The sequence below is a fragment of the Emydura macquarii genome, unplaced genomic scaffold (genome assembly GCF_026122565.2).
Source record: "Emydura macquarii macquarii isolate MOO-44397 ecotype Brisbane River unplaced genomic scaffold, CSIRO-AGI_Emac_v2 contig_71, whole genome shotgun sequence".
Classification (NCBI taxonomy): domain Eukaryota; kingdom Metazoa; phylum Chordata; order Testudines; family Chelidae; genus Emydura; species Emydura macquarii.
Window position 1 is genome coordinate 7,815,775 of NW_027130208.1, and position 13,680 is coordinate 7,829,454.

The window sequence follows — 13,680 nt, forward strand, 5'->3', positions numbered from 1 at the left end:
GTGGATTGTTAACCCAGTGCAAACTCAATTTTATGAAGCAGCAATGTAATATCAAATTAACAGATACCTTTTCTTTCTTTGATTCTTCAAGAGCTCTCACATACTCCTCTTTCAGGTTTTCTAATTCAACTTCATACCTATATTGAAAAGAGAGAGAAGTAATGTAATTTTTTTTTAAAGACAATCTCCTCTGTGTTTCTATTTTAGGTTCACACAAAGAAAATAATTTACTGAAACTGACTTAAAAGCATAATGCACTGTATTTGTTTTGTATACAAATATATATCTATAGCTAACCTTAATATTTAACTGATCTGTATTACCCACTGGAGAACTAAAATTATTTATGTTAGAAAATACCCTCACGCTGACTTGCAAGCACAGCATGGGGCTACTTGAATGAAGAATTCGTTTAAGCACTTCTGATATTTCCATACAGTATCTTCTTACGCCTCATTTGTTGTGTGCATGCCGCTTTAATATTGTGGGTACTTGCTCTATCATTGTGTGAACCAATAACACATTAACCTTAAAGCAACTTTTAATAACTTTTCTTTAACTATTGTGTGTACAAAAATAGTGTAAACATACTACAGAAGTGGGCATATGACTCCTCAAATTATCACAGTGAAACCCAGAAGCTAGGAGACAGAACTATCCTAGGTGTCAGAATTTCTTAGGACTGGTAGACTCCTGAGAAGAAACTACAGTTGACTAGACAGGATGAAGTCTACTGAAAGATCAAGAAAGTATTCTGATCCTCCCAATATGCCACCAGGATGCTGAAAACGGAATTTCCTGATATGAACTGGAATCTCAATCCAGGAAAACACATTTCCCCTCAAACAGCCCAGGGGCTTGAAAGGGAAACACCCTACTTGAAACACACAAATTTGTCACAGAGCTAGTTAAGAGTAAGAATTTCACACGGTAATGTTTCTGCTATTGATTTCAGGTTTGCTTCTACAGTAGCGTCTGAGCTGAGGCAGAGGAGGAAATCATGGATTGGATGTTGGGAGAAATGCGTCTGGGCAAAAGCTGAGGGAGGGGGTCGCATGGCGCCACTAAGACGCATTAGTCTTTCAGGGATATATTTTTTTGTTTTTTTTACTATTACAAGCAGGAATTTGAGAAAATAATCGCTGCCACCATTCGACTTCTTAGCATTTGATAACTATTTGATTTGGTTTATTTTGAAGAAAATGTTGAATGATTTCTAATGTCCTAATCCTGTAAGCTGCTCTGTGCAGATGGACTATTGTGCCTGCATGTAAGCTCACTGACTGCAACTGCAAAAAGCAGCTTGCAAGAGCAGGGTCAAAGAGAACACTATCTAATATTCTTGTCAAAAGCAAATATAGTAGATTTGAGTGATCGGTCATGGATGAGGTGAGAGATGTAAGCCTCAACCTATAAAAAGTGCCATTAGGAACCCTAAGGGTACAAAGACAGCCGAGAAGAGCTGAAGTAACCTGAGAGTAGCAGTCAAAAGGATTCTGTATTTGTCTTTCTTCATAAAAGTTGTCCAGCAATACTAATAACTATCAGTATTTTATATGGTAATAATCAAATTAATACAAAAGGTCAAGTCTTCCTATTCAAACTCAAAAACCTGAAATAGTTTGTTATACAAGATGGTATGTTCCTCCTTTCATTTCCTTGTGAACCTAAAGAAACATTTATGAGCCAAGAACTTAATCCAATTCACCTATTGTTTTCATTTTCCAGTTTCTTGAGTTTGGCTCTCTCTGCTTCTAGCTGAGCTTGAAGGCGACTGTTTTCTTGCCTCAGGAGGCTATTCTGTGATTCAGTGGAAGACACTTGGATTTTATTGGAAAGAAGTTCTTCTGTAGCAGCACGTTCTCTCTCAGCTGCTGCTGCCAGAAGGGCTTGAGATTCACCTAATACCCAAGAAAGAATAAATACACAATCCATTATAAAAAAACAAAAAAACTATTAGTTGAATTTTAGGCCAAAATAGTCATCCATAACTTAAGCCAATTATTTAGGTGTCTACCTGAAATGTTTGGCATATTTGCCAAATGTTTTAGATGCAATTCAGATATGTTTCAAACTTTGTAAAGGTTTATTGTACTATTTCCAGGCTTTAAGAGAAATGTAGTCTTTTCAACAGAATTCAAAATGTGCTAAGCAATTACACCTTGGCATTAGCCATCAGAAGCATATTGTGGACTAACAGATACAGCACTGTTTGAGAACTGGCTGGTGGCAATATGCCTGTCCTCAAAAAAGAGCATACAATTGGAGGTAAAGAGAACTGCTGGACAGGGAGGATTTGGGATTCTATTCTTAAAGAGTATATATAATTAAAGGACTGAAACAATCCCCAGGAAACATTTATACACTATACCTGAGGCTTTGGACATTTTATTCTGTTGTCGTTTTGTTCATCCAAGGGGCAATAATTTTCCATTACAACTCTCAACCCAGCTCAAATATGTGTGTTGAATAGTCTTACAGTAAATTATACTAGCAGAGCTCAGGGCATGGAATCCAAATACTACATGTGACAACTGAAGATGTCAGTCCATTTCCACTCCTCCCAAGCCCACTTCCTTTTAAATATTCTATACAGACAGTGCTTTTCACTAATATAAATCACCTCCACCACGATTGCAAATCTTTTACCAATTCAGTAAATCAGGTCTTACAGCACACTTGCAATGCACCTAAGTATCATCCTATTTTACAGATACACTTGAATCCAGATCTCCCAATTCCCAGTCCTATGCTTTAGAGTCTAGACATAAGACTATGCCCATTACACCACTGCCATCTATTGTCTCTCCCACATTCATAAAATACATTAAAAGCTACAAGCTAGAGTTACCAAGCCTGTCAGAAAGGTTCTTCTCTAACTTTTCCCAGGAGGAGGTTTGGGCTCCCAGTGTTGCTTGCAGATTTTCTATCTGTCGAAGAAGTGGCCTTGTGGCAGACGTAACACTTTGACTCAGTTCTTGGTTCCGATTTTCTGCTTCTTGGAGTCTCTGAATTAGTTAAATGCCATTAAATCTTACTGTTGCATGATCAGTTTAAATTTTACCACAAAATTCAGCTAAAAACTAACTACAATCTCTATATGTTCTACAATAACTGCAATTTAATCTGCACTTTTATTTAGTAAAGTTAGAGGAGAAGAATACATCATCAAGAAGCTGGAGTGACATTTTTAGACCTGTCGTTAGGAAACAAATCTGGTGTTAATTCAAATAGTGGAAGAAGATTTAATTGCCCAGGATCCCTTTTCCGATGGTAGTGTTGTGTTAGCATATAACTGGAGTTTCCAGTATTAGTCAGAAGACAAGCCTTACCTAGCAAGCCCTAGTTCATAGCTGACAGCATAGTATGTTTTCAATTTTAAGAATGCCATTATGCACCCCAATCTGGGGGATTTTTCTCCTCCAACTTCATCCCTGCCCAAAGTTCAACTTTTGAGTTTTGCCTCATTTCTAACCACAGACAAACCCCTTCACACCCCAACAGGATCTGCTATTAAGCCCATCTTTCTCTCCTGGAGCTAACAGATTCATTTGGCAATACTCTCTCTCTGCCCCAGGGAGAGACCACATTTAGTCTAATCTCTCGACTACTCCTGAGAGGAAAGGATGAAGAAGTAGTCCATTCTTCCAAGGAAGGTAAGAAGGAATTGAAGTGTCCATTTGCTGGAAGCATAAGGGTTAAGTGTCCATTTGCTGGAAGTATAATCACAATCTTAATGGTTAAATTTTGCTTAATAGTAAAAAGATGTGTCATGCTTAAAAAGATGGCATAATGATTTTCAAAGAAATATATGGGTTGCAAACCAAAGAACCACTAAAGGCTTTTCCCTAACATTCTTCCTAATGTTCTTCTGCACTAGATGTTGTCTAGACTGCTATCTTATGGTCCATTAACTTTAAAGTAATTTTTGCATTTTATATTCTGCTTTTAGGAAGTGTTGTGCAGGTTTCCTTTGAGGATGAGGAGTGATAGGTCAAATACAGAGCGATTGCTTTGTGAAAAGTGATACAGTGTTTTTGTCTTGCATCATTTTCCTGTGTGAGTTCATTTGAGAGTGTAGTGATTGTCTGGTTTCACCCACAGTTATTATTGGGGCATTTAGTGCACTGAATGAGGTACACCACGAGATAGACATGTATGGGAGCCATGGATATTGAAAGGTGTGTGGTCGGGGGTGCTGATCATTGTAGCTGTGGAGATATGTCGGCAGGTTTTGCATCTGTTGTTCTAGCAGGATCTGGTACTTCTTTGAGGAGTTGTGTCCTAGTCTGTGGGGAGCTTGCTTGTGATGATGAGCTTGAAGAGGTTGGGAGGTTGTCTGAAGGCCAGAAGTGGGGGGCTAAGAAAAGACACTGGATTTATGACTTGTTACAACAATCTGTAACTCACTAATCCTCATTTTTTTATCCTATAATTACAGAGGTGTTAAGGGGCTGCTCTACCCTGAATGATCCCTTACAATACGTGCTAACTACATATGCTAAACAATCTGTTCTGCCTTGCATTTTGCTGTGACACTGGGAGTACCTTTCCCAGACCTGAAGAAGAGCTGTTTGTAGCTCAAAAACTTCTCTCTCTCACCAACAGACAGCGCCGGTGCTGGGCATAAGCAGACTAAGCAATTACTTAGAGCCCCAAGCAGCTCACGGAGGCCCCCATTTGCTTTTTTAGTATGTGTTGAGGGTGTGCAAAAATATTCCTGTTTAGGGTCCTCAATGGGCTAGCGCTGTCACTCCCAACAGAAGTTGGTCCAATAAAAGATATTACCTCACCCACCTTGTCTCGGTGTAATCCTTGCATTTTTTATTTTGAACCAAATGAACACAGAGCAGGTAAAAGCATCAATGCAACAATTGTTACTGCACCTGTTGTAGTTCACTGATTTCTTGGCGCAAATAGTCTTCCTTTCTTGCTGCTTGCTGCTCGGCTCGCTGAAGTGCCAGTCTCAAGTCTGCCACCTGTACCAGCAGGAAATAGACAATTACTACATTTAATTAATTCCTAATAGAGAATTTCAGTTTCCCCTAGTCACTGCTACAGCCATATGTATTTCCATCAGTGCGTGTTGTACAGGGGCTCCAGCTCATGAGTTTTACAGGTCAGCTACGCATACCCACACACAGCATGTGTGTAACAGTTTCACTAATTTACCTACCCACTCACTGGTTATACAGTGTCTTGTTCAAGGAAGAAACGCTTTGCATCATAATAAGAGAATGTCACAAGCATGAACTATGGCTTACCACCAAAATTATAATCATGCATGTGGACAAGATTTAAAATAAGGATTACAACTTTGGACAAGCGGGTTAGTGCAATATGACTTTTCTCCTCTGATGTTTTGCTCCATTGTTAATTGAATTTATGACATATCTGGTGTTCATGCTATTTTCTACTTACTAGGTTACAAAAACAGTTGTGCTAGATTTCTTAAGTATTTTTTCAAGCTGTTTTTGGCAGTAGCTGTTTTTGGGAGAAAGGAGGAGAAGTTTGACATCAGCTTGCACAAAGCCTGGCTCCCTTCAATGGTGCACATCATCCACAAGTCCAAAATAAACTAACAAATTAGAAGAGAAAGCTTTAATCACCATGTTTAAAGTTCACCTGAATTGCTAAAGCCTCTTGCTGCTGGCGGGCCTCATCTTGGGCCTTCTCCAGAGCTAACCCAAGTTCTTCCTTCGCTTTCATTTCACGACTCAATGCTGCTGCTTGTGCTTCACTATCCTTTGTAGCATTAACTTTGTGAAGATCAGCAAGTTCCCTGCAAACCAAAAATAAAAGGCACTGGATTTCTCGATTATGAAATTCAAACTCAGCAGAACTACAAAGACGTTCAAAGTTTACACCATGTCAAGGTGACTTACCCAAGTAATTTTTTACTACATATTATAAACATTTCTGAGGGCCTACACAGAGTTTCTAAATATCCGCTTACTTGTATGCGCTGTCAAGTGCTGCCTGAACACTTCGGTTCTGTTCTTCAAGCTCTTCCATGTCCACCTGAAGTCTGCTGAGATCCTTTTCTTGTCGCTCTACCACACTGTTCAACTGTTTAATGTTCTCGCGATGCTGCTGGTCAACCTCCTCCTTGCCGTCAAGCACCTACCAGAGAGAAAAAAATTCATAACAGTCTACCAAAAAAAGGGAAAAAACCCTTCCAAATTTAAAATGGAGCATTTTATAAAGTCTTCTTGAGTTAAATTCCATTAAAACCTGAAATACCAGCTCCAATGAGACAACAACATTTGGCACCTTAATGGTTACAGCACACCTACGAGTCAGTAAAGACATAGGCCTCTATAGTGACATTTCCTTCTAAGCAGGAGCATAGGCACATTGTGGCAACCATGTTCAGAGCCAATAGAGAGCCATACTGAGCACTAACTTAAATTTTAGTGAGTGAAGTATCAAGAGCCCGAATAAGACTTACTGAGGCTATGTCACCATATGGGAGAGGTGTAGGATGCTGGGATGCCTACTGAGATAAGGAAACTACTGCCATTGGATGCTTCACTCTGATCAGAAGTAAAATCTTGCCATCAAGATTAGGTGACAACTGTGACACTGGCAGACCAGGTGCCAGCACATGCCAAGGCCAAGGCTCCTAGGTCTCAGCTGAACACTGACAAATGGCTCACCAGTGGTTGGCTTGATTAGCCATAAAAGGATACACAGAGCTTGTTTATTATAGAAACTTCTATTACCCTCTGAAATTTAAGATTAACCATTTGTGTGTATGTATATTTAACTACTTCAAACTTGTAAATAACTGTCTTTTCCTAGTTAATAAGCCTTTAGTTACTTTATGAGAGGATTAGCTACACGTATCATCTTTGGTGTGAGATCTAAGGTGCAAATGACCTGGAGTAAGTAACTAGTCCTTTGGCACTCAGAGTAACCTGAATATTGTTGTAATTTTTGATGCATGTGACTATCTATCACAAAGGCAAGCTTGACTAGGTGACAAGATAGAGTACCCAAGAGGATTCCATGATTCAGCTGTTACAGTGCCTGAGGAGTTTACACCTCATATTTGATTGGTGAAATCTAAGTAATTAGACTCTCAGCTAGTTTGAGGTTTGTGCCCTGCTTCTTGACAATCTGCCCTGAGGTTGGTACTCATGCTCTTGAGCCACTGCAGGAACACTTGACAGCAACATGAATGAAGAACTATAATAATATCATCAAACTTCTCTGGTTGCGCTAATGTATCTCCACTCCAAGGAACGAGAATCAATAATATCTTTAACGCAGATGACATACGAAAAAGAGCCCTTCATAAGTGCTGTAAACCTCCACATCTGATCACAAAGGTTAAAATAGCTACCTGTTACAGCAGCCAGGAGGGATATTAATGAAGTGACATTTGTGTCCTGACCTTTCACAGGAAATCACAATAAAATAACCTGCTTACAAGGGTCAGACATAGTTATAAGAGACAGACATTGTTCATTCATTATAACATTGGCAACCACTGAGATATTTCAACATCTCAGCTATGCAATATTGAAACATTAATGAATAGTTATTTTAAGTGAAAGTTTTCTAGAAAGACACCCATAAAACTGCATAAAAAAAAAACTAACTACAGCTACATGAAGTTATCCCCAAAAGGAAGACTGAGAAATAGTGCAAACAATGAGGAACTACAGAATTAGAAACTAATGATGAAGAACAGTTAATGTACTGAGTGAAAGCATCCAGAAACCATATGCCCCAAGCTACTGAGAATTAGAAGAGGGACAGCCAGGGAACAAAAGCTATTCTGGAATCTCTCAAAAAGACCACCTTGCATAGTCAGAGTTAAAGGAACCAATACCAGAATAAATGATTTACAGAATGTAATTGCAAATATATCGAACCTGTTTTAAATGCTGCAACTCCTCTTCTAACTCCTTAATCTTTTTGCTTTGCTTTGTATTAATATTTTCATTTTCCTTCTCCTTCACTCTTAACTTCTTAATGATGTTGGAATTGTGTAGCTGCTGTTTTGAAAGCTTTTCTCCTATAAAAGAAAAATGTGTATGAAGTATTAGCATATCCCTCCCATCATCCAATGTAGTGCAAGATTTGTTTTCTTTAATGAGTAACAGTATTAGCAAGAAATAGGATTTTACATTGACTCCTCTATACTGCTTAATCTCAAACCATCTATTTAGGGCACTGTATAGCACCCATTGCCATAGTATCTACATGCTTACACTGTGCTATATTAAGGATAATTAATGCAACTGTTGCATGGACTATATTTACTATATAGAGACATTGGAATCTAAAAAAATCATGTATTACTCCAATATTAAACTGATGGTGAATCAGTGCTAAAGCTGCTCATTTTCTTCTATCCCAATCACTTCAACCTATAGTATATTTATTTACACTGCTACTGACATGGCAGCCTTATAACGTTTTCTATTATCAGTGGATTTTGGCCATCTTAAATGGATAGTCATCATACCTCCAATCCCACTAAATACCTTTGAAAATCTAGCCCAGGTTGACAAATTTGTTTCCGGTCGTTTCACTATCAACAGTTAATACTTGTTTATTCAGTGAATCAGTTTTAAATTCAAAACACGTTTTGATAAACTTTACTTTCCTTCTTATGCACCCACGCATTAAGGTAGTTTCATTTAATCAATTAAAAAATGGTTTAAAATGTTTATATTCATTTAATTGAATTCCAATTTTCATCCCAATGGAGCTTGGCATAAATCCCAAGTAAAAAAAGTCACCATTTTCTAACAATAAAAAAAACAAAAAGGAAGAATCTGAATAAACATATACTAAGCTATATAATTGCTTAAATAAATGTGTATAGGTATAATGGATGTGCCTAGCTAGCATAAAGTACCAGATTTAGTATAAAAGCTGCATCTGGTTGCAAATCAGTGTGTTTTAATAGTTACACCAACTAACAAGAATTAAACTTTAGGAAAAGAACTAAGAAGTACAAATGCAAAACAAGATTTAAATCTCTTACTTAAATCAAGGCTCCTTGTTTGCTGATTTAAATCACGATTAAAATTTGTGATTAAAACCACTAATTTAAATCAATCCACACTGGCAGGAGGGGAAAGGTGAGTAGCCAAATGAATGCCACCAGCAGCAGCAAGAGGTGGTTCCCGGCAGCATGCCAGGAACTTCCCAGGAGCAGGCACTTCACCAGCATTGCGAATGGCTCTTTACAAACAGCTCCATTCAGCTCTCAGTCTACCTTTCTCTTGTCCTAAGTCACTAAAATATGGCTTTTCTGGACTCCAAGAGGTCTGAAAGACTTATCATAGTGAATTGGACTGAGGCCAACACTCATTGAAGCAAAGGATACTAGACATTTTTCTTGAACATTGCTTCAGGGGATCTGAAGGATAGAGAATTTAACACCTCCTGTTACAAATATCTCATTTTCCTAGTGCAGATGCATGTGCCCCATACTGCTGATCCGATTTTGTTTGTGACAGAACAAAATATTTATGGCTTCTACATCCACAGTCCCCTGTCAAATCACAAAGTGGAGACAGAGATGGAAAATCCCAAATTCTTCCATCAAATTTGGGGTTCACTATACCCACACTTCAATATTTTAAAAAGTATGGATTGGAGTGAGAGTCATTGCTTAAACATTTTCCACATGAAGAAGATATTTGAAATAACATGACATTTTCATGTAAGGTCTAAAATAAAACAAAATGCATTAAAAGACACTTTTAAAAGATCTTTACTATAACAGGTGTGTTTACCAATTTTACCTTCTTGCAGTAGTCCTTTGATTTGTTCATCCTTCTCCTTCAATAGTTCAGTTGTTTCATTACAATTTAGTCTAGTAGCCAATTCTTCTTTAACATTCTTTACTTCCTATAAAGAAGGAAATATTCTTAGATCTATTTATAAAGAATGTTAGCCTTTTTAAAATACATTTATTAAGTTACATGGAGCCATTAGAAAAATAGAAATGGCCCCAAATACAGTATACCAACAGTTTTTCAGATTCCTAAAAAGATTCTAGACTTAGCATTTTAGAATAAACTAGCAGTTAAAAGAATGAAAACAAAATTATTCTACAAGAACTAGGTAATATTTGTTTGTGAACTCGAAGATGCAGAAGGTGACAATTAACTTTAAGTCTATATATTTTTAAGTTCACCGACACCCATATTATTTTGGGGAAGTTCTATAGCCTGTATTAAGCAACAGGTCAGACTAGGTGACCACAGTGGCCCCTCTGGGCTTGGAATCTATGAATACCTTATTTTCTCTTCTTACCCAGAGTTTCTTTTGTCTCTATACCTCATCCTATTTTAAGCCTTTGTGATGTAGCAAAAAAAACCAAGAACTATTTCATTCATGCAAGTGAGTATCAGATAACGTGGGATTCTACTTACTCATAAAAAGTAGTACAACCCCTACTGCCTCAACACATATTTAGAGGGACACTGACAAAACAGTGTTTATTATAAATAATTTCTTTAAATCTGAAATTTTTAAGACTATTTTTCAACAATTATGCTGTTTAATTTACTTTTTGCAGAATGACTATGATGAACAGACCACTTAAGCAAAATACTGTAGTGTTTGAGCAGTGAATGTTTAAATACCCCAAACCTTTTCTTTTTATAAAATCACAAAAATGTCTGTATTAGGTCTTGTGGTATCCGTCTTCTAAAACCACCACACACAAAAAAACCCCAAAACCTTTATATTGATATCCAAGTTACTTCACAGTGGGGCCTGTAAGTTTCATGTTTTCCCAAACTCCATTTTTATGATTTGCTCCTAAGGGAAATCAGACTTCTTAGTGTTATGAATACTAATTCAATTATGAAGCTGATTACCTTTTTAGCTGCATCCCTCTCTTTGCATGCTAGCTGGACCTTCTTTTCAGCATCTGCTATTCGCTGAGTAAACTCTTCTTTAAGAGATGAAATGCTACTGCTTTCTTCTTTCACTCTAAACATTTCACTAGATTTAAGACATTTTAGAATAGCCCCATGGTTATATTAACATTTCAAACTGCATTCACCAAGCTTGCATAATGAACTTTAACTAGAAAGTCATAATAAGTCATTGACACTCATCAGAAACACTGGTCTTTAGAAGTTCTTTACTCATTTAGTTTAGTAGTGTAACATAAGGTTGGCACTTCAATGATTTCATCTAAAACACATTACACTAATCAAACTCTGCTAATGAGTGGGTAAACATACAGCTTCAGTACAACAAGAAAAGTTACGTTATGTAGGACAACTGATAAAAGTTGTTTAATAAGCAAATGAAAAATCATGATGACTTCACACTATTTGTGAAATCAGCCTGATATTGAACAGTTATTTGAGCACAAACAAAAAATATTTGTTTTACTGTATCACACCATTTAAGTAGCCCCCATCATTTCTGTTGCCATAAGCACAATTTGACACTTACAAGTAGAACACGTATACTCAGCACTGTGACTATTTTGATACTTACTCTTTCAGGTTATCATAAGCTTCTTCCAGGCTTGCTTTCTCTTTACTAATACTTAATAATTGTGTTTCCCTCTTCTCCAGCTTTTCAGTCAACAAATCAATCATCTGAATAAAATTTTAGACATGAAGATGAAAAACAGTTAAATAATGGAAATAGGGTGGTTTTCCTCTAGCAACGTTCTGAGGTTGGAACTTTTATTTTAAAGTCAATGAAGAATGCCAAGCCCCACAACTAAGCGTTCACATGTAATTACAGGTCCAGATTCTGTTTCTGGTTTTTCCTCTATTTAGTTTTCTAGACTTTTAACAAAGGGATCTCCTAAGCTCAGCTAAAGTTTCCATGAAATTCAATGGTAGCTGAACGGTAATTCTGCCTGAGTAAAGACTGCTAAATAGGGCCCATAGTCTCAACTATTTTCCTATTTGCTTATTTTATCAGATATACTTGCAGATGACAGAGCTCACAATGGTGGCATCTGACAATTTAATTTTCAATCCTTTTTTCACATTTCTAGGATATAAAGATGTTATGTAAGTGCAAGAGTAATTGCTTCCAAAATGCTTCACTTGTAACGGCTGTTTTATATTTTCACAATAGGAAGCAGAAGTCCTGTTTTACAGCTACCGGACGTAAGCACTAAAACAAACAAACTCAGACATTCATCAGCATGAAGTTAAGAAACACGAAAAACAAGGCTCTACACTTATTTTTAATAAATGTGCATGATTAAGAACTCCTTTATACTTATTCTTATAAAGTGTGGTGGTATTTTACCAGCAAGCAACAGTGAAGGCATGACAAAATGCAAGTGGAGAGTCTACAAGCCACATTTAACAACTATAAATCAAGTCAATTTCCAATAACAGGTAAAGTATGTACATCAAACATGTACCACCATCTAATTAAGGCAAATGTAACTGAAAATCTGCTATATTTCATGAACAATAACAGGTTTCTAATTCAAAAAGTCTTCCCTATTCAATTCCCTACCCAGTTATGTATTAAACGTAATTATGCCCATGACTGTATACTTTTCTGCAATGTTTACATCATAATTCGCTACAATTTTACATGGAGATTAAAAAGGAACACACTTCATTTTCTTTGAAATGTGGATTAACTAAAGGCATTTCATAAACTCCCACACACTCTTTTCCCATTGTTATTATTAATAGTAATATTACTGCTGTGCTTAGAGGTCCCAACCAAGACTGGGACCCAACTGTGCTAAGCACTGCACAAACAGAAAATCCACAAAGACCATTTAGAACAGACAAAGGCTGGGAAGGGAGAGGCACAAAGAAGGAAAGTGCTTTGCACAAGGTCACACATCAGGTCAGTGCCAGAACTGAGACCAGAACCCAAGTCTCAAGTTCCAGGCCAGTATCCTCTCTGCTGGACAATGCTTCCTCTCTACATTTCTCCTTTTTGTATAATTAAGTTAGCTATCCAATTTGTACTTATTCTAGTCAATACTCACTAACATGTTTCTCTTCTTGACCGTAAAACCCTACTTTACCTACTCTTTCTAAAGTATCTGCTAATGACAAAAACTAAGTCATTTGTATCTTTTGAGTGTAACACTTCTCTGAGAGGTTTTTACAACTGAAATAAATCTGATGTAGTGTGTAAATTAAGCTATTGTATAATGCAGAATGTTTTCAGCATGATTTCTGATGAATCAAAGATGTTTGCCATTTCAGAAAATGAGTTAACACTAAATTTATACATTACAAAGCCAATATATGTACACAAGCCTATGAAAATGTATTAAAATATTTTCAAGATAATTCTACGTGATTGGTTTAATACAGCTTGCACATCTATATAGCAAAGTATATTCAGAAATTGATTGACTACTGTTTAAATGCTAAAGGTTACTGATAATTCCTTTTTTTATATCACAAACATTTCAAGGGGCTCTTTTCACTGTTTATGTGATAATCAGTTAAATTTACAACAAAACAGCAATGAGTATGTACACTTGACAAATTGAGGGCTTGTTTACACATACAACACTACAGCTGCACTGCTGCAGCTGCGCTGCTGTAGCACTTCAGAGTAACCACTATTGTCGACAGAAAAGCTTCTGCCATCAGCGTAACTGATCCACCTCCTAGAGGTGGTAGCTATGTTGGCAGAAGTACTATCTACACAGGGGATTAGGTGGATATAACTATGTTGCTCAGGAGA

The 13,680-nt window shown here is 37.0% G+C and overlaps 1 protein-coding gene across 3 annotated transcripts in view; it reads right to left on the minus strand.

The window, feature by feature from the left end:
* Positions 1–13,680, minus strand: part of TMF1 (TATA element modulatory factor 1) — a 31,132-nt gene that overhangs the window by 10,000 nt on the left and 7,452 nt on the right. For all 3 annotated transcript variants that reach the window (XR_010918622.1, XM_067542183.1, XM_067542187.1), the window contains exons 3-12: positions 11,488–11,591; positions 10,854–10,980; positions 9,771–9,876; positions 7,884–8,026; positions 5,957–6,123; positions 5,626–5,782; positions 4,887–4,979; positions 2,852–3,008; positions 1,709–1,901; positions 68–137 (exon numbers count right to left, since the gene is read on the minus strand). Coding sequence is in view for 2 of the 3 variants with exons in the window: in XM_067542183.1 (XP_067398284.1) it covers positions 68–137; positions 1,709–1,901; positions 2,852–3,008; positions 4,887–4,979; positions 5,626–5,782; positions 5,957–6,123; positions 7,884–8,026; positions 9,771–9,876; positions 10,854–10,980; positions 11,488–11,591 (1,317 nt within the window). In the remaining variant the exon portion in view is untranslated. The remainder of the gene's footprint in view (positions 1–67; positions 138–1,708; positions 1,902–2,851; positions 3,009–4,886; positions 4,980–5,625; positions 5,783–5,956; positions 6,124–7,883; positions 8,027–9,770; positions 9,877–10,853; positions 10,981–11,487; positions 11,592–13,680) is intronic.